The sequence below is a fragment of the Bison bison genome, unplaced genomic scaffold, assembly GCF_000754665.1.
Source record: "Bison bison bison isolate TAMUID 2011002044 unplaced genomic scaffold, Bison_UMD1.0 scf7180017864309, whole genome shotgun sequence".
Taxonomy (NCBI): domain Eukaryota; kingdom Metazoa; phylum Chordata; class Mammalia; order Artiodactyla; family Bovidae; genus Bison; species Bison bison.
The window spans coordinates 3,231,203-3,250,494 of NW_011494881.1; the positions used below are offsets into that span (position 1 = coordinate 3,231,203).

Consider the following 19,292-nt stretch of genomic DNA (forward strand, 5'->3'; position numbering starts at 1 on the left):
TAGTCTTGACTAGACGAACCTTTGTTGGCAAAGTAATGTCTCTGCTTTTGAATATGCTATCTAGGTTGGTCATAACTTTCCTTCCAAGGAGTAAGCGTCTTTTAATTTCATGGCTGCAGTCACCATCTGTAGTGATTTTGGAGCCCAGAAAAATAAAGTCTGACACTGTTTCCACTGTTTCCCCATCTATTTCCCATGAAGTGGTGGGACCGGATGCCATGATCTTCGTTTTCTGAATGTTGAGCTTTAAGCCAACTTTTTCACTCTCCACTTTCACTTTCATCAAGAGGCTTTTGAGTTCCTCTTCACTTTCTGCCATAAGGGTGGTGTCATCTGCATATCTGAGGTTATTGATATTTCTCCCGGCAATCTTGATTCCAGTTTGTGTTTCTTCCAGTCCAGCGTTTCTCATGATGTACTCTGCATATAAGTTAAATAAACAGGGTGACATTCATAGAGGCTATACATTAATAACAATACACGGATCCTTGTTACATTTTTATCCACTGATGGGCTGGGTTATATACTGTCAAAACGTTTCTGCCTTTCAGCTTATAGCAATTAACGAGAGTAGTTACCCAGCTATGTTTGTAAACATTTCCTTGTGATCTGTTAGTCAATCGATATCACCAGTAAGCAAGAGAGACTCCCTGCCGCAGAGGGCGGGACTGGGCTGGAAATGGTAATACCTTCGGACAGCTTCCTTTCCATGACAACGGTTGCTGTGGTGACGACTACGCCTTCCCATTGGTCACTGCAAAGCTTACTGCTGTTCCCCGGCAGTACGTCATTGGCTGGCGTTCCGCAATGCGCAGGCGCAGGGCTGTGGCGGCCGTAAGTGAAGCGTCGCAAAAGAGAAGGAAGGCGGGAGTCCCAATTGAAACCGAGGCTGACCAGGCCGCTATGGCGGATTCTCCGTGGGACGAGATTCGTGAGAAATTCCAGACTGCACTGGCCTTATCACGGGTGGAACTGCATAAAAACCCGGAGAAGGAACCGTACAAGTCGAAATACAGCGCCCGGGCGCTGCTGGAAGAGGTTAAGGCGCTATTGGGACCCGCTCCTGAGGACGAGGATGAGCGACCGCAGGCCGATGATAGCTTGGGCGCGGGGGAACACGCTTTGGGGCTGCCGGCTGAATTGGTGGAGGCCGAGGGGCCCGTCGCCCAGGGAGCAGTGAGGCGAGCGGTTATTGAGTTCCATCTCGGGGTGAACCACATTGACACCGAGGAGTTGTCGGCGGGGGAGGAGCATCTGGTAAAATGCCTGCGGCTACTGCGCAAGTACCGACTGTTGCACGACTGCGTCTCCCTCTACATCCAGGCGCAGGTGAGAAAGATGCGGGCCCGCTGCTGTTGGCCGGAGGCCAATGGGTGGAGAGGGGCCTCAACTCCTGCCGAGACCAAAGGCAAACGTAATAAGGCACAATTTGTCCCCACGTTTTCAAACCTCTGTGGTAAGCGGCTTCCAAACTCCGTCTCCATCCTCTTCGCTTACTCCATCACATTGCTTCACTTAGTCGTAGTCAACGCATCGGTTACCCAAGACCCTCCTACATTGTAAATGCTCTTTCCAACCCTCCACCTTTCCAAATCCAGTTCATTCTATTAAGAAAAACCCGAAGTACTTTGTTTATTAATTTCAGATCTCAAGGAAATTGTAGGGAATAATTAGAGTGCATTCTTAATTTGAAATAAGATGTGTCTTGCCATAGTCATTCGTTTGCTTCTCAGGGAATTCCTGCCCACTCTTCAAAACCGATTTCAAGATTCACTTCATAGTTTTACTAACTTTCTTTGGATCGTTGTATTCTGAACTGACTTCCTCCTAATACGTTTGATTTCTTTAATACTTAACTGTTTCGTATTTCTCTGGTGCTTGGTTTATTAAGAAATAAATCTGACGTTCTCGTTGGGAACATAACAGTTCAGAATACAAATATGTATGAACTTTTGTGTCACGTACTTTGCTTAAGTTAGCTCACAAACCCTTACGTTCAGTAGTTCCAGTTCCTAGTATATGTGATCCAGGGAACATTTACCTCAGTTGATCTTAGTAGGTCTCAGAGTTAAAAAGGACATTGTATAGGACATATTCTGTTATCATGGCCCAATTAAATTAAAAGCTACATAATAACAGGAACTATAGCTCTTTTTTGCTTATTATTTGTAATCTCAGTCCCTGGCACACAAAAGACCATTTTTGGTTTGTTTGTTGAGTGGATGAATGATCTAATGAAATCCATAAGATGTTGAATTCAAACAAAATCTCAATTATTTGAAATTTTCTTCAACCATTTGGCTTCCTAAGATCTTGCTGCTAAGTCGCTTCAGTCGTGTCTTACTCTGTGCGACCCCATAGACGGCAGCCCACCAGGCTCCCCCATCCTGGGATTCTCCAGGCAAGAACACTGGAGTGGGTTGCCATTTCCTTGTCCAATGCGTGAAAGTGCAAAGTGAAGTGAAGGCGCTCAGTCGTGTCCAACTCCCAGCGACCCCATGGACTGCAGCCTCCCAGGCTCGTCTGTCCATGGGATTTTCCAGGCAAGAGTACTGGAGTGGGGTGCCATTGCCTTCTCCTCCTAAGATCTTAATGAAGATTTTAAAAATTCCTTCCCTATCTCAAAAATAGAAACCTTCTTTTTTTTTTTTCCTACCTTTTTTCCTTCAATGAAAGCCTCTCATCCTGAAAACAAGTTTTTCTTTTAGCAACAAAGGCAGCAGAGGAGAGGCTCCTCTACCTTTTCAACACGCTTTTTCATAATACACAGGCCTCTACAAAGCACCTAGTAAGAAAGCCAAAGGATAAGATGTTGCATTTCTTTTAAAATAATTTATGTACTATAGGTCTCCAGTATTTACTGTACTTTTGTGACTTTTAATGTGCATGTTCTTAAGTATATTAATATCTCTGAAATCAGGATCCATCTTACAGCTGATTGATTTTATGTCAAAATTTACTTGGCAGTGTTTTCTTGTTGATACATAAAATAATTGTGTCTTAAAAATTGTAACATCTTACATTCAATGATTTACAGCATTTTGAACAGCCAGCTTTTTCTGAATGGTGAATTATTATAGATATTTTTACTAAAACCAGGAACAAAATCTTGATTAGAAGTTCTGGCCATTGCAGTAATATAGAAAGCAAAAAATAGTATCAATCTTTTAAAATAAAAATCATTTTTTTAATGTGATTTATGTATACCTAAAGTCATCAACTATAAAAGTCTTAGAACTGTTTGATGAAACAGGAGGTTAACAAAACCAAACCAGGAGGTTATATGGTAAATATATAATATCAATAGTATTCTGTCTATAAGCAATAATTTGTTAAAAGTGTTATTTTTAGAAATTACATTTACAAAGGGTGAGATAATAGAACTGATAATCTTAAAAGAAGTGATATACCATGTTCCTCAGTGGCAAGATTATTTAGATTCGGCTTATGCTAGTCTCTTTCTGAAGTCTACTGCTCAGCTGATCTGTTTATTACAGGGGCCTTTTATTACATTTAATATTTGCTTTGATGAGAGATTTGACCTTACTAATATAAAGCAGACTGAAAGGATGGTATAGAATAATTGTATCACATTGGCAGAGATTATTAAAGATATTGATTGCATTCATTTTTGGAGAAACTATGAGGAGATGGATACTGTCCATTAGCATAATTATTGGTGGAAATATAAATCCATAGAACTTTCTGGAGATCAGTAGGTATCTGAGTCAAGACTTTGACTTAAAAATTTCCCGTCAGTATTGTAAAATAATATTGAGACAGGTATGCAAAGGTCTGTTAACATGGATGTTTGTCATATCGTTGTTACTTTAAAAAAGAAAAGAATAAAATAAACATTAGTGAGTAGCTTTGTAGTTAAATAAGTACTGGTACATCCACATAGAAGAGCAGTATGCAGCCTTTAGAAATGATTTATGTTGGTTCAGAAATACACACTTGCATTATCATGCTGAGCAAAATTTAACTTGACAAATTAGTAGATTGTTCTCCCCACTGCCAGGACATATATGTTTAAGGAGGACCTCAGCTTTACTGAGGTACAGCAGACATATAGTAAACAGCAAGTATCTAAGTATACAATTTGATGAATTTCGACATCTCTGTATTCCCATGAAACAGTCACGGCAATCACAGTAATGATCAGATCCATCACCACTAAAAGTTTCTTTGTGCAGGTGCATTTGTAACCCCTCACTCGCTCCTGTATTCTCTTTCCCTTCTTGCCCTCCTCCCCCACATTTTCTAGAATTTCATAATGGACTTATATGGTGTATGCTCTTCTTTTGTCTGACTTCTTTCACTGATCATCATCATTTCATTGCTGCATCAGAGATAATCTTTTTTCTTTTTTTTTCTTTTGTCTGTTAATATGGTGAATTACATTGATTGATTTTTCTAATGTTAAGCCAACCTTTCTTTCCTGTGATGCCAAGCCAAAGTTGGGTCAGATATTACCCTTTTTATGTACTGTTGGATGGAATTTGCTAAAATTTTGTTAGTATTTTTTGTATCTTTGTTCATGAAGGATATCAGTCTGTAGTTTCTTGTTATGTCTTTGGTATAGAGGAACTATTCTTTCCTCTTTGTTTTTCTGGATGAATTTGTGTAGACTTGGTATTATTTTTTCCTTACGTGTTTGGTAGAATTCACTAGTAGTACTTCTTTAGCTGTTTTTGATTCAGTTTTTTCCCTTACCTATTCTGTTATCCCAAGGGCAGGAACATGGTGATGCTCAGTGAATGATACAGTACTTTCTGATATATTATGGGATTTATATTGTAAAAATAATTAGCACATCAAAAAAAAGATTACCTCTGTGGAGGAAACACTGAAGCAAAACATTAACAGTATTTTGAAAAGTCAGGTCAGTTTTAGATCCCTTGCATGGTCCTTAACTTCAGGACCTCAGTAAGTTATGGTTCAGAAGGAAAACCTGTGTCATTTCTAGACACACTCTAGGTCTCTACTTGGTTTCAGATTTACACACCAGAGTTGGTGCTTTCTGTGGCAGAGCTTACCCTGGATCTAGCAGCCTAAATGCATCACCATCCCATCTAAATAGAGTAAATGTGGCTAACTAGTTCCTGGTAGTAGATACTTCTCTAGTTAGGTACAGTCTGCTGGGTTTGCGTTTACTGGTGTCATGGCCAAATGGAGTGTCTCAGACGAAAAATGAATTGACCCAGGGGGTGAGAAGAGGTAACTTGTGGATTCATTTCTAAATTCAAGAAATGAGTTTTAAGGGAGATTATATACTCTTGAGGCTGGATGGGCAGAATAATCATTAAATTAGTACTGAGTCTTTAAGCTTCCCCAGGGTACTGCAAAGAAATACAGAGGAGAGAATTGCCCCATCTCAGTAATTTATCACCATAACCTACCTGCAGCTCTAGATGCTGAGAACTGATCAAGTCACTTAAAAAAAAAACAAAAAACTAGAATAGGTATACTATGTAAGGCCATAGGACCAGAGGTCTATGTTCCAGGGCAGCGATCATATTAGCTTTAAACTGTAGGATTCCGAAACATTTTTTTGTGTCTGCCACATGCCCCTTTTGCAGTCTACTGAAGCCTGTATTTCATGAAACAGAATAATAATTTTAAATGTATAAAATAAAATGTAGAGGGTTGCAAAAGAAACCAGTAATATTGAAGTTATCAAAATATTTTTAAAAACAAATGTATGATATAGTGATATATAAGGTTCCTTATGAGTCCATTAAATAACATGTTTTTAAATATAATTTTAAAGTATTATTGAATATTAATGATAGTTTGAGATATCTGTGAGCTATAATACAAAGATTTTTTTCACTTCTATAGACCACAAAACCCCAGGTACTGTAACACTGTTACATTTTGTTTCCTGCCTTCATACCTGAAAAGAAAAATGCTAAATTGTAAGAGGATATAGTGAAAATGACTTTGTAATGTTTCCCCATCCACATTCATAGACTCTGAATTCTCTTCGTGGGTAACTTGTGGGTTCTTGGGCCAAGGTTAAGAATTTGCTTTAAAAACATTGTTTCCTTATCCTGTTCCCTTCTCTCTGGGGGAGTAAGCAAAAAAGATGGTAGAAGCCCAGCCTCAGCAGAATCCCTGTGCCTGAAAGACTGTCCTGAGGGTTGGGAGGCTGACTAATCCCATTGTCTAAGCAGGAGCTAGTCTTCAGCACAGGCCTGATTTGCCCTATGATAAAAGAGTTGGGTAGCAGAGGGAAAACTGACTTAGTTTTTAAAATGTAACATTGTACCCCCAAATTCAGCAGCTTGAAACTTAATTACTGAGATAACAGGAATCCAGGCTGGCTTGCCCCTAGCTCAAGGTCTGTCATCAGACTATTGGCCTGCTGGGGCTGCGCTGGAAGGTTTAACTAGAGAATCCGAGCTCAGTTGTGTGGTTCTTGGCAGGATTCATACAGGCTGTTGGTCTGAGGCCCTGACTGTTGACTTCTCTTAGTTCCTTGACACCATAATGTGGCTCAAAATATGGCATTTGACTTCCCTCAGAGAGAACAGCAAGAGGGAGCACCCAAAATGGAACCATAGTGTTTTGTAACTTGATGTTGGAGGGGACCATCCATCACTGTTGCCGTGTTCTGTTTGTTAGAAGCAAGTCCCTAAATCTAGCCCAGACTTAAAGGGAAGAGATTGTACAAGGGCACGAACACCAGAAGGCAGGAATCATTGGGGAACCCAATTTAGTGACTGTCTCCTGTTCTTCCCCGGTGGCTCAGATGGTAAAGCATCTGTCTGCAGTGCAGGAGACCTGGGTTCGATCCCTGGGTCAGGAAGATCCCCTGGAGAAGGAAATGGCTACCCACTCCAGTACTCTTGACTGGGAAATCCCATGGATGGAGGAGCCTGGTAGGCTACAGTCCATGGAGTCACAAAGAGTCGAACAGGACTGAGCGACTTCTCTTCCTCTTCTTCTTCCTTCCTCCTGTGACATAAGGACAATAGTATTATGAATAATTAATTCATTGTTAATCAGACACTAGTACTATTTAGGTAAGCATTGTCTTTGAAACTATGAAAACTACTTAATTGGATGATTTATATTGTCATTTTTTTCTCTTTTTATTTTCCAGAATAACCTGGGTATCTTGTGGTCTGAAAGAGAAGAAATTGAAACTGCACAAGCTTATCTAGAATCATCCGAAGCTCTATATAATCAGTATATGAAAGAGGTATGTTGCTTGTCAGATAAATTTTAATCTTTGATTGAAACTAGTTAAGAATTGGTGTTAAGAATTCCTCATTCCTAATATTACAATATGACTTTTCAGTGTGCTTTGGGATGTCTTTATACAACTGTCTATGTGGTCACCTAATAGCTAAAATTATTTAATATTTTTTATTAAAGACTTTAGCATTCTTAAAAATAATCCTTGGATAAGGTCTTAATCCAAGTATTACTGTATAAGAAATATTATTCTAATATCCTGAAATACTGATACTTGCAAAATTTCTATTTTGATTTCTACCGAGGATAGCAGTGCTTAGAGGAAGGCAAACAGCTATCAGTACTTAAGCAAAATATCTGAAATTTTGGAGGCACTGGTTCTCAAGTTTCAGCATGTATCAGAATCACCTGGAGAACTTGTTAAAATACAGTGCTCACACCCCTGACTCTGAGTGAGTAGGTCTGGGTTGGTACCTTTTTAACCGGGTGCGACTGCTGCTACTGGTTTGGCTACTGCACTTTGAGAAGCACTGCTTCAGGGCAGTGATTTTCGATAACTTTATTTTTTTGAATTGTAAAACCCCTCTGAAATACAATATATAAAACTTGATAGAGCTACTGTGGTGAAACAGGTCAGAAGAAGCCTGAGCCCAATCCACTACAGATACCTTCTTCCCTCCCTGCTGTGGTAGCACAAGAGGTGCTGTAGGACTAGTTCTAGGGCTCTAGAGAGCCACGTTGAAAACTTGGGCTTTAGAGGCTCACCGTCCTACAGAGGTGAACTTTGTAACACCTCTGGGTTGCCATTCATTTCCTTAATAAATTTTATGCACCCCTTGACTTTCTGGAGGAGGCCGTACATGTTGGGGGCAGGGAGGTCAATAGGAAATCTCTGTACCTTCTCAGCTTCACTGTGAACTTAACACTGCTCTAAAAAGTGAAGTCTGTTACAAAATATTAGCAGTCTTGTGAAATTAAAATGTATTTAGTTAATTTTGTTCTGAGGCTATGTGTAGCAGTTTTTTAAATAACCAGGTATTTTGAGGTTTTTCAAACTCAAGATTAAGAATCAATGTTTTACCAGTTTCACTAGTGATTCATATATTGCTAAATTCAGTAGTAAATTCTTAGTCTTCATCTTGAGCGTTTGGCATAGTTATTCAGTCTGGTCTCTGGCTCAGTTGGGTAGTCTCTCTTCCTTGACATACTTCTTTTTTTCTTTTATACCAAGTGGTATTTTTATTTCTTCGTTTTTGGCCACTCTGGGGCTGGGTCTTCGTTGCCGCACGAGGGCTTTCTCTGGCTGCAGTGCATAAGCTTCTCACTGCGGTGGCTTCTGTTGTTGCAGAGTGTGGGCTCCAGGCGTGGGCTCAGTAGTTGTGGCTCACAGGCTCCGTTGCTGTGCAGCATCTTCCCAGACCAGGGGTTGAACCTATGTCTTCTGCATTGACAGGTAGATTCTTAACCACTGGACCACCAGGGAAGTCCGACTGCTTCTTTTATTTAGCTTCCACGTGTTTGTTTTCCCTTCTTCTCAGTTCTTGTTGCTTCATCTTTTTATCTCCAACCTCTAAACAGTGGGGTACCCAGAGTTCAGTGTTTTTGGGTGTCTCTTTCCATCTACATTCACTTCTTTGTTCTAAATACCATCTCTATACTGATGACTCCCAAATTAATATCCCCAGTCTGTACCTCTCTGATTCCAAACTGCTGATTTGACAGTTGCACTTTTTATGAGGAAGGTAGGTATCTCTAAAACTACTGTCTAACATTGGGCTTCTGATACTTTCCCCTTCCTACCTTGCTTGCAATGAACACCTTGAGGCCTGAAACCTTGGAGACTTCTCTCCTACTCACCGTCTCAGCAGATTCTTTTGGCTTAACTTTTATTTTTTAATATTTATTTATTTATTTGGCTGTGCTGGGTCTTAGTTGCGGCACTTGGGATCTTTGATCTTTGTTGTGGCGTGTGGAATCTTGTGGTGTGCGAATCTAGCTCTCCAACCAGGGGCCTAATCCAAGCCTCCTGCATTGGGAGTGTGGAGTCTTAGCCACTGGATCACTGAGGAAGTCCCTTTGGCTTTACTTTTAAGTTAGGTCTAGAATCAGTCAGTTGAGTCGCTCAGTCGTGTCCAATTCTTTGTGACCATATGGACTGCAGCACACCAGGCTTCGCTGTCCATCACCAACTCCCGGAGCTTGCTCAGACTCATGTCCATCGAGTCAGTGATGCCATCAAATCATCTCATCCTCTGTCGTTTCCTTCTCCTCCTGCCTTCAGTTGTTCCCAGCATCAGGGTCTTTTCCAATGAGTCAGTTCTTCGCATCAGGTGGCCATCAAAGTATTGGAGCTTCAGCTTCAGCATCAGTCCTTCCAATGAATATTCAGAAGTGATTTCCTTTAGAATTGACTGGTTGGATCTCCTTGCAGTCCACGGGACTCTGAAGAGTCTTCTCCAACACTGTAGTTCAAAAGCCTCAATTCTTTGGCGCTCAACTTTCTTTATGGTCCAACTCTCACATCCATACATGACTACTGGAAAAACCATAGCTTTGACTAGACGGACCTTTGTTGGCAAAGTAATATCTAGAATCAGGCCACTGCTATCACCATCATCTCTTGCTGTAACCTTCTTGTTGGTCTTCCTGCTATTATACCCCCTTCAGTCTGTTCTCAGCCGTGTTCAAAGGTAAATCAGATCACATCACTCCTTTCTTCGGATTTTTCAATGGTTTTCCCATCCTACTCAGTAGACTCTGAAGACCCATGAAAACCTACAAGTTCATTTTCTGATCTGGCTACAGTTACTTCTCTAATTTCATCTGCTACTCTCCCCGTCTCATTCTGTTCTAGCTACACTGACCTTGCTGTTCCTAAAACTCACCAGATAAGCTCCCAGCTCAGGACCCCTGCACTTTGTTTCCTCTGCTAATACTGCTCTTCCCCTAGATATCTCTCTGGGTCGCTCCCTCATTTTCTTCGGATCTTGACTCACATGTCTCCCATCCAAGGAGGACTCACTGGCTACTCACCTCACACTGCAAACCAAGCCTCCCTAATACTTCCTACCCTGCCCCGGCTTTCCAGCTTTTTTTGCTTTGCACTTGTCACTAACATATTATTCATTTTAATATTTTATTCATCACCCATCTTCAGTACTAGAGTGTATGCCCCAGGATGACAAGGATGTTTTTGCTATTGTATTCACTGCAGCATCTAGAACAGTATCTATTTCTTGATAACCAGTGAGTGATATTTTACCTTGTTCATCCAGAGCAACCAAAAAAGGAATAGTGTTACTACTGTGTGAATGCTTGAATGAATTTAATGGAGAGTTTCAGTTTACAAATGTATAAGCTAGTGTTTAGTTGGAGAAGTTTGATTGCTTATATGGTTTTCTACTTGTTTGGTATCAATAATGAATAATTTTGAATAAAATATTTCATAAATTATTAACCTAATAGTGGCAGGTTAGAATGCCATTTTTAAAAATCTATGCATACAAAATATAGTTCTAGATAATGGAGAGATTGAAACAAAGTGAGGAATCATTGAATTTGAAGATAGGAAACAGGAAAGCAGATAATAAAGTAGTTAATGCAGAGTCACTGAAAATATGCTGTATACATCCAGTGATTGTAGAATGGTTAAATAAATGATGATACTCTCTTAGAAAGGCAATGTAATGTAACCATTAAAATGATAGAAGTATTTGGATCATCAGTATATGGAAAATGCGTTTAACATATACACTGTGATTACAACTATATTAACATTTTTTCTTGTAAGGCTCTGTAAAGATGAACTAGATGATATAACTAATAAAACTAATGTTTTAGTTTTAGAAGATGCAACTAATAAAGACTAATATTTATTGAGTGCTGAAGCAGGCTACCTTTTATTCTCATAACAACACTATGAAAGAAATACTGTTATTCCCATTTATAAGTAAGGACTTTGTGATTCAGCGAGATAAGCATATACTGTGTGACACAGTCAGAATTTAAGTGTGGTTTGTCTGATCCCAAACTCTTGTTCTTTGTCCTGCTGCTTTCCAAGGTGACATATTAGTTATTGTATTAAAATAAAGGGATTCTTTTCCTCCATAAAATTGCTCAAATATAGAATAATAAAAGAAAATGCATTCTGTAGTTGTGAAGAGTTATTTATTAGCAGGTTTTGGGTGCTGGTGGTTGAAGAGACACAATCTTACAAGCTAGAAGGTTTTTATTTTATTTTATTATTACTGATTTTGGACATTACCATACGTTTCGTTTTTTTCTTTTGGCTGCACTGGATCTTTGCTGCAGTGTGTGGGCTCTGTGTTGCCAGGCACGGGGGCTTCTCTGGTTGTGGCTAGTACGGGCTCAGTGGTCCCATGTTACGTGGGATCTGAGTTCCCCGACCAGGGTTCGAACCTGCATCCCCTGTGTTGAAAGGCAGATTCTTAACCACTGGACCACCAGGGGAGGCCCTGCAGAGGAATTTTAAACATTCATTCATTGATTTATTTCCAGATTTGAGATACAGTTGACATATAATTTGTGTAAGTTTAAGATGCACAGTGTGATGATTTGATTCACAGATATATTGAAAATGATTACCAGAACAGGATTGACTGACATCTCCATCACCCCATAAAGTTACCTTTCTTTTTATTTTTTTTTGTGGTACGAATATTTAAGGTTTACCATCTTAGCAACTTTTGAGTATACGATACAGTATTATTAACTATAGTCAACATGCTGTACGTTAGATCCCCAGAACTTTCTTAGAACTTGAAGTTTGTACCCTTTGCCAAACATTTCCCCATTTCTCCCATCACCTCAGCCCCTGGCAACCACCATTCTATTCTGCTTCTAGGAGTTCACTCTTTTTTTCTTTTTAAGATTCCACATATCAATGATGCTATACAGTATTTGGAAGATGACCATTTTATAAGCATGTCAGTCATTATAAAATTGCTACAAAAAGTCTCCCGATGTATTCTTACACCACTGGTATATGAGCGTTCTCATCTCCTTCACATATTTTCCCTACATAGATTTGAAAAAATTCTTCGCTAATATAGGCAAAATGTCTCATTTTAACTTGAATTTCCTTGATTAAAATGGTAATTTTAAAGTATTATTTTCATTTTTGTATTTTCTCTTTTGAAAGTGTGCATACTTTTTACGCATATTTATTCAATTTTTGTGTTTTCTTGCTAATTTGCTCTTTTATGTTAAAGCTTTTTGAGTTATCATTGACATATAATGTTAGTTGAAAGTGTAAAACATAATGATTCAATATATGTGTATATTTTGAAATGATCATAGTAAGCCTGATTAGTATTCATCACCACACATTTTTAGAATTTTTTTCTTGTGATGAGAATCTTAAGATCTACTCTCGACAGAATTAAAAATTTTATTGGAGTGCAGTACATTTATATGTTGTTTTGGTTTCAGGTATACAGCAAAGTGAATCAGTTGTACGTATACATATATCCACACGTTTTAGCTTCTCTCCCATTTAGGCCATTACAGAGTGTTTAGTAGAGTTCCCTGTGCTGCACAGTCGATTTTCAGGTTGCTCGTTTGGGAAATGGTCACAGGGTGGCTGAATTCTTCACACCCAACTCTTCCTATTGCAGTAACTAGAGCTTAGGGGAATTCCTTTTCCCGGCTTGTAAATTAGAGTGAAATGTGCCAGAATAAACACCCAAAAGTTCGTGTCTCAAAACTCCTTGTTTTTTTTAAAAATTTAATATGAATTTCTTAGTGATGTAAACTTGATTTACAGCGTGGTATTTGTTCTAGGTTTACAGAGTCTTCTTCAGGTAAATACGCACTTATGTATTCATCTTTAGTTCGTTTCACATACAGATGATTAAAGACTGCTTAGTACACCCCTCTTGCTATACAGTAAGCCTTTGTTGACTATCTGTTTCATACAGATTAGTGTGTATAGGTTGATCCAAACCTCGTAATATATCCTGTCCACCACCTTTCTCCTTGGTGACTGTTAAGTTTGTTTCTGAAGTTTGAATGTTTGTTTCATTTTTGCAAATTAGTGCATTGGTGTCAGTTTTTTTTTAACCTATTCCATCTACAAGTAATATCATATTATATCTTTCTCTGAATTACTTCACTTACTGAAATTATGTACAAGTCCATGAATTGAAGTCGCCCTTTTGTGTCCCACTCTTTGCAACCCCGTGGACTGTAGGTTACTGCAAATAGCATCATTTTGTATGTTTTTTCATGGCTGAGTTATGTTTGATTCTGTGCACGTGTCAGTTGTTTATCCACTCATCTGTTTGTGGGCATTTCGGTGGCCTCCATGACTTGGCTGTTGTAAATAGTGCTGTAGTATTCGTTTGGGTGCATGAGTCTCTTCAGAGTCTGGTTTGCTGCACACATACTCTTAGGAGTGTGATCGCCAGGTCATAGGGTGGCTGTGATTTTACCTTTGAAAGGCACTGTTATAGTGTACTCTCTAGTGGCTGTTAGCATCAGAGGGTCCCCTTTTCTTAACTCTGTTGTAGCTGTTATTGTCTGTAGACTTCTTGATTATGACCATTTTGATTGATGTGAGGGGATACCTTCTGATTTGCATGTCTTTAATAATTCATCATATTGCGCCTGTTTCTGGGTGCTTTTTTTTTTTTTAAAAACACTGAGTTGGACTTCTCTGTTAAAATTGTCTTCTTGAAAATGTGCCCTGTGTTTAATTCATTTCGCTTGCTTGTGTGTGTGTGTGTTAGTTGCTTAGTCGTGTCCGACTCTTTGCAACCCCATAGACTGTAGCCCACCGGGCCCCTCCGTCCATGGCATTCTTCAGGCAAGAACACTGCCTTGCCTGAAGGAAGGAAATGGATTGCCATTTCCTTCTCCAAAAGGAACTATAGAAAGAAAAAGCGAAGTCACTCAGTTGTGTCTGACTCATTGCCACTGAACTGACAGTTCTCGGAGGCAGCAGATTTCAGGTTGCTGTTGCGGGAAAGGTCCACAAGGAGGCAGCGTTTTCTCACACCCACCTCCACATACCCGGGCTTGCCTTAGGGCAAATCCGGCTTTGGGGTTGTAAGTTACCGAGTGCAGTGCGTCAGAAGAAGCACCCCAAATTCATTTCTTATTATGTCTCTTATTTATTTTTTCTGGTGTAACTTGGAAATACATGTTGTGTGCATTGTAGCGTATAGAATCATTTCCTATTACACATGCACATTTATCTACGTGTGTTTGGATTCTTTATGATACAGGTTAATACAGTGTGTTGAGTAGACCTCCCTTGGTAGATACTGCTCTTTGTTGTCTGTTTTGTAGGAAATAGATTGTATTTGTTCATCCCAAACTTCTAAATTATTCCTTCCATGCTTCTTTCTTTGGTAAGAAGACATGCATGGATGTGCACGTGTAAATTGCACCTATAAGTGACATGTGATACTTGCCTTTCAGATTCTGCCTTACTTCACTTAGTAGGATTATCTCTAGGTTCAGCTATGAGCCAGCAATTGGAACGATTACATTCTTTTTCATGCCAGGTCAGATTGCATTGTGAACGTTTCACCTCTTCATCAACTGTCAGTGGGCATTTTGGTGCTTCCGTGTTTTGGCTGTTGTAAAAGGTCCTGCGGTGCCTGTGTCTTTTCAAAGTCTGGATTGTGGCGCTTAGTCTTTGGAGTGAGAGTACAGGATCATACGGCAGCTGCGGTTTTACTGTTAAAGGCACTTTTATACTGTTCTGTCTGGTGGCTGTTTCTATTGACATCTCAGCAGCACACGGGAGGGTACCCTTAACCCTATTGTAACAGTTATTGTCTTCTATAGAGCTGATTATGACCAATTTGACTGGTGTGAGGGGATACCTCGTTGTACTTTTGATTTGCATGTCTCTAATAATTCACCATATTGTGCATGTTTGTGGGAGCTTTTTAAAAAATACTGTGAGTTATACTTCTCTGTTGAAATTGTCTTGTTGAAAGTATGCTCTGTGTTTAATTCTTTTCACTTAATCACCTCTGGAAATTTTGGAGGGCAGGTATTGAAACAGCCCACCAGTGCTTGTGAATATTAAGTTCCCATAGCAATAGCTTTCAGGTTGTTGTTGTGGGAAATGGTCTCAAGGTGGAAATATTTCTCCATCGCACCTCTAGTTACGCCAGCTAGCCAGCAGGGGCTTAGAGTAAGTCCTGCTTTGGGGTTTTAAGTTACAGTGCAGTGTGCAGGAAGAAGCACCCCAAAGCTTGTGTCTCATTGCCTCTCTTTGGGTTAATTTGTTTTCTTTTGAATTTTTTATTTTGTATTGGGGTATAGCTGATTAACAATGTTACGACAGTTTCAGGTGAACAGTGAAGGGACTCCTTCATACATGTACGTGTATCCGTGCTCCCAAAACTTCCCTGCCATCCAGCCTGCCACGTAACATTGAACAGGGTTCCTTGTGCTATCCAATAGGTCCTTATTGGTTATCAGTTTTAAATATAGCAGTGGGAACACGTCTATTCCAGTCTCCCTAACTATCCCTTTCCCCTTTCCCCCCAGCAACTGCAAGTTAGTTTTATAAGTCTGTGAGTCCCTTTGTTTTGTAAGGAAGTTCATTTGTATCGTTTCTCTATAGATCCCACATATATGAGAGATGTCATACTGTATGTCTCCTTCTCTCCCTGACTGACTTCACTCAATACGACACTCGGTCCATCCATGCTGCTGCACATGGCATTATTTCATTCTTTTTAACGGCTGAGAAATATTCTGTGGTATGTATGTACCACATCTTTATCCAATCCAGTGTCAGTGGAGATTGAGGTTTTTTTTGAGTAACATGAAATACATGCTGTGTGTGTTGCAGGTGTACAGGCTCGTTTCCTGTTACACATAGCTGTGTAATATGTGTGTTTGGATTCTTTTCCCATAAAGCTTGATACAGAGTGTTGGTTAGACCTCTCTTGGTAGATATTGCTGCTTGTTAATGATCTGCTTTGTAGGTAATTGTTTTTGCTCATCCCATCCTCCTAATTTCTCTCTTCCAGGCTACCTACCCCTGTGGTAACCATAAATTTGGTTTTCGGGTATCTGAGTCCGTTTATGTCTTCCAGTTACTCTGTGAGTGTGCCTGCTGAACTGCACCTATAAGGGCTGTCATGGTTTTTGCCTTTCTGATTCTGACTTACTTCCCTTAGTAGGATTATCTCTGGTTTCAGCTATGTTCTGGCGACGGGCATGGCTACATTCTTTTTCACGCCTGAGTCAGATTACATTGTGAACATTTTCCACTTCTTTATCCATTAACCTGTCCATGGACATTTTGGTGGCTTCCATATCGTGGCTGTTGTAAAAGGTGCTGCAGTGCGTGTTTGGGTGCCTGTGTCTTTTGGACGTCTGCTTTGCTGTGCACTTACTCTTAAGAGTGGGGCTGCCAGATCACATGGTGGCTGTAGTTTTACCTTTTTTTGTTTAAAAGCTAAGTGGCTTTATTAGAGAAAACCAAAGTTACAGAGGGCTTAAGAGTTGGTACTAGGTCCTTCTTCTTGCCAAAGGAGGGCACAACATTAATAAATGCTCCATGGAGTCGCTAAGAGTCGGACACGACTGAGCGACTTCCCTTTCACTTTTCAGTTTTGTGCATTGGAGAAGGAAATGGCAACCCACTCGTGTTCTTGCCTGGAGAGTCCCAGGAACGGGGGAGCCTGGTGGGCTGCCGTCTCTGGGGTCGCACAGAGTCAGACACGACTGAAGCGACTTAGCAGCAGCAGCAGCAGTACTGCGTATGCTTCTTGACTGGCCCATTGGTTTCTTCTTTTCTTATTTGACCACCTTCGGAGTCTGACCTCTTACTTTCCCAGCATGGGTTGGGGAACCATGAGCTTTACCTCCAGGTATGCGGCCGGCTACTTCCTGCGTGCTCAGAGCCTCCACCCCACAGTGGCTCAGAGTAGCCTCATCTTGTAGGGTGGTGCCTGCCGGGAGGCAGGACTTGATCTTCCAGAGTGAAGCCCTCCAGTGAGGTGAGGCTACATGAGTCTCGATTTGGGTGGCTGTCCCCTGGCCAGTCTCCTTGAGAGTGTGCAGCTCCTCGGTGCGCACAAAGAGCTGCGTGTTGGCGACCAGATCGCGGACAGCGCTGCCACTGCCTCGAAGATAGAGGCGAGAAAGTGGAAGGAGCGAGGGCATGTGCGTCGTCTTCGCCTGCTGCATGCTACATCACTGCTTGGTTTTACCTTTTAAAGACACTTTTACAATGGTCTCTCTAGGGGCTGTGACCTTTGACATTTCGCTGACACCATAGGAGGGTCCCCTTTTCTTAATCCTACTGTGGCATTTATTCTCTGTAGACCTCTGGTTCGTGGCATTTTGACTGGTGCAAGGGAATAATACCTTCTTGTAGTTCTGATTTGCATGTCTAATAATTCACATGTTGCAAATGTTTCCAGATGCTTTTTTGTTTAAACACTGTGAGTTGTAATTCCCTGTTGAAGTTGTCTTCTTGAAAGTGTGCCCTGTGTTTAATTCTTTTGCTTCTAGGAGTTACTCCCTAGAAATTTTGGAAGGTGGGTATGATTTAAGACCTACTAGTGCTTGTGAATATTAAGTTCCAATAGCAATAGTTTTTAGGTGGTTGTTGTGGGAAGCAGCCTCCAAGAGGCAGCATTTCTTCATGCCCAACTCTGGTTACCCCAGCTGGCCAACAGAGCCTTAGAGCAAATCTAGTTTTGTGGTTGTAAATTAGAGTGCAGGGTGCCAGAGGAAGCACCCCAAAGTTTGTGCATTGTTAGAGCTTTTTTATATTAAATTAATTTTTATTTTTTTGAAGTACATTGTGTGTGTAAGTATACACAGTCTTTTCCGGTTACACATATACGTGCATTCTTTTCCCATCTAGGATGTTACAAGAGTGTTGAGTAGCCCTCCCTAGAGAGATACTGCTCCTTGATGATTATCTGTTTTCTAGGTAATAGTTTGCATTTGTACATCTCAACCTCCTATTTATCCCTTCCTCACTTAACTATAAGTTTGGTTTCAAGTCTCTGCTCTGTTTATACTTTCTGGTTAATTCATGGGTGTGCATGTGTAAATTGCACCTATAAGTGATATCTTAGGATTTTTGCATTTTTGATTCTGATTTATGTCATTTAGTAGGATTATTTCTAGGTTTAACTATGTTCTGACAGTTGGAATGATTACATTCTTTTTCATGCCTGAGTCAGATTGCATTGTGGACATTTTCCACGTCTGTACCCATTCAGGGGTCGATGGACGTTTTGGTGGCTTCCGTGTCTTGGTTGTCGTGAAAGGCGCTGCAGTGCGCATTTGGGTGTGTGTGTCTTTTTGCGGCAGAGTTGGAATGCTTGATCATATGGCAGGTATGGGTTTACCTTTTAAATGCAGTTTTATACAGCTCTGTCTGGGGACTGTTACCATCGACATTTCAGCAGCACCATGGGGAGGGGGTTCCCCTTTTCTTAACCCCATTGTAGCAGATATTGTCTGTAGATGTCTTATGACCCATTTGACTAGTGCAAGGGATATCTGTGGTTTAAGTTGGCATTTGCATGTCTTTAATAATGCATTGTATCATGCTTGTTTGCAGGTACTTTTTTTTAATACTCTGAGTTGTGTTTCCCTGTTGAAATTCTCTTTCTGAAAGTTTAGTTCTTTTCGCTTACTTGCCCCTGGAAATTTTTGGAGCAGGTATCATTTACAGTCCCACAGCGCTTCTGAATAGTAAGTTGCAATAGCTGTTGTTTTCAGGTCGTTGTTGTGGTAAGTGGCCACGAACAGGATGTGCAGCTCTGGTTACCCAGTTTTGCCAACACAGCCTTACTGCAAGTCCTGCTTTGGGGTTGTAAATTAGGGTGGAATGAGCTGGAGGAAGCACTCAAAAACTTGTGTCTTGTTACCTTTTCATGTTAATTTTTTTTTTAAAATCTTTGTGTTAATTTTTAATTTATTTGGTATGCTGCTGCTGCTGCTAAGTCGCTTCAGTCGTGTCCGACTCTGTGCGATCCCATAGACGGCAGCCCACCAGGCTCCACCGTCCCTGGGATTCTCCAGGCAAGAACACTGGAGTGGGTTGCCATTTCCTTCTGCAGTACATGAAA

General features: G+C 40.5%; 1 protein-coding gene across 1 annotated transcript in view; it reads left to right on the forward strand.

The window, feature by feature from the left end:
- The first annotated feature begins 841 nt into the window (after positions 1-841).
- The window catches only part of KIAA1279 (KIAA1279 ortholog), a 56,494-nt gene continuing 38,043 nt past the window's right edge, over positions 842-19,292 (forward strand). Inside the window, exons 1-2 of the mRNA XM_010852202.1 lie at positions 842-1,329; positions 7,112-7,210. Coding sequence (XP_010850504.1) covers positions 904-1,329; positions 7,112-7,210 — 525 coding nt within the window. The 5' untranslated portion in view covers positions 842-903. The remainder of the gene's footprint in view (positions 1,330-7,111; positions 7,211-19,292) is intronic.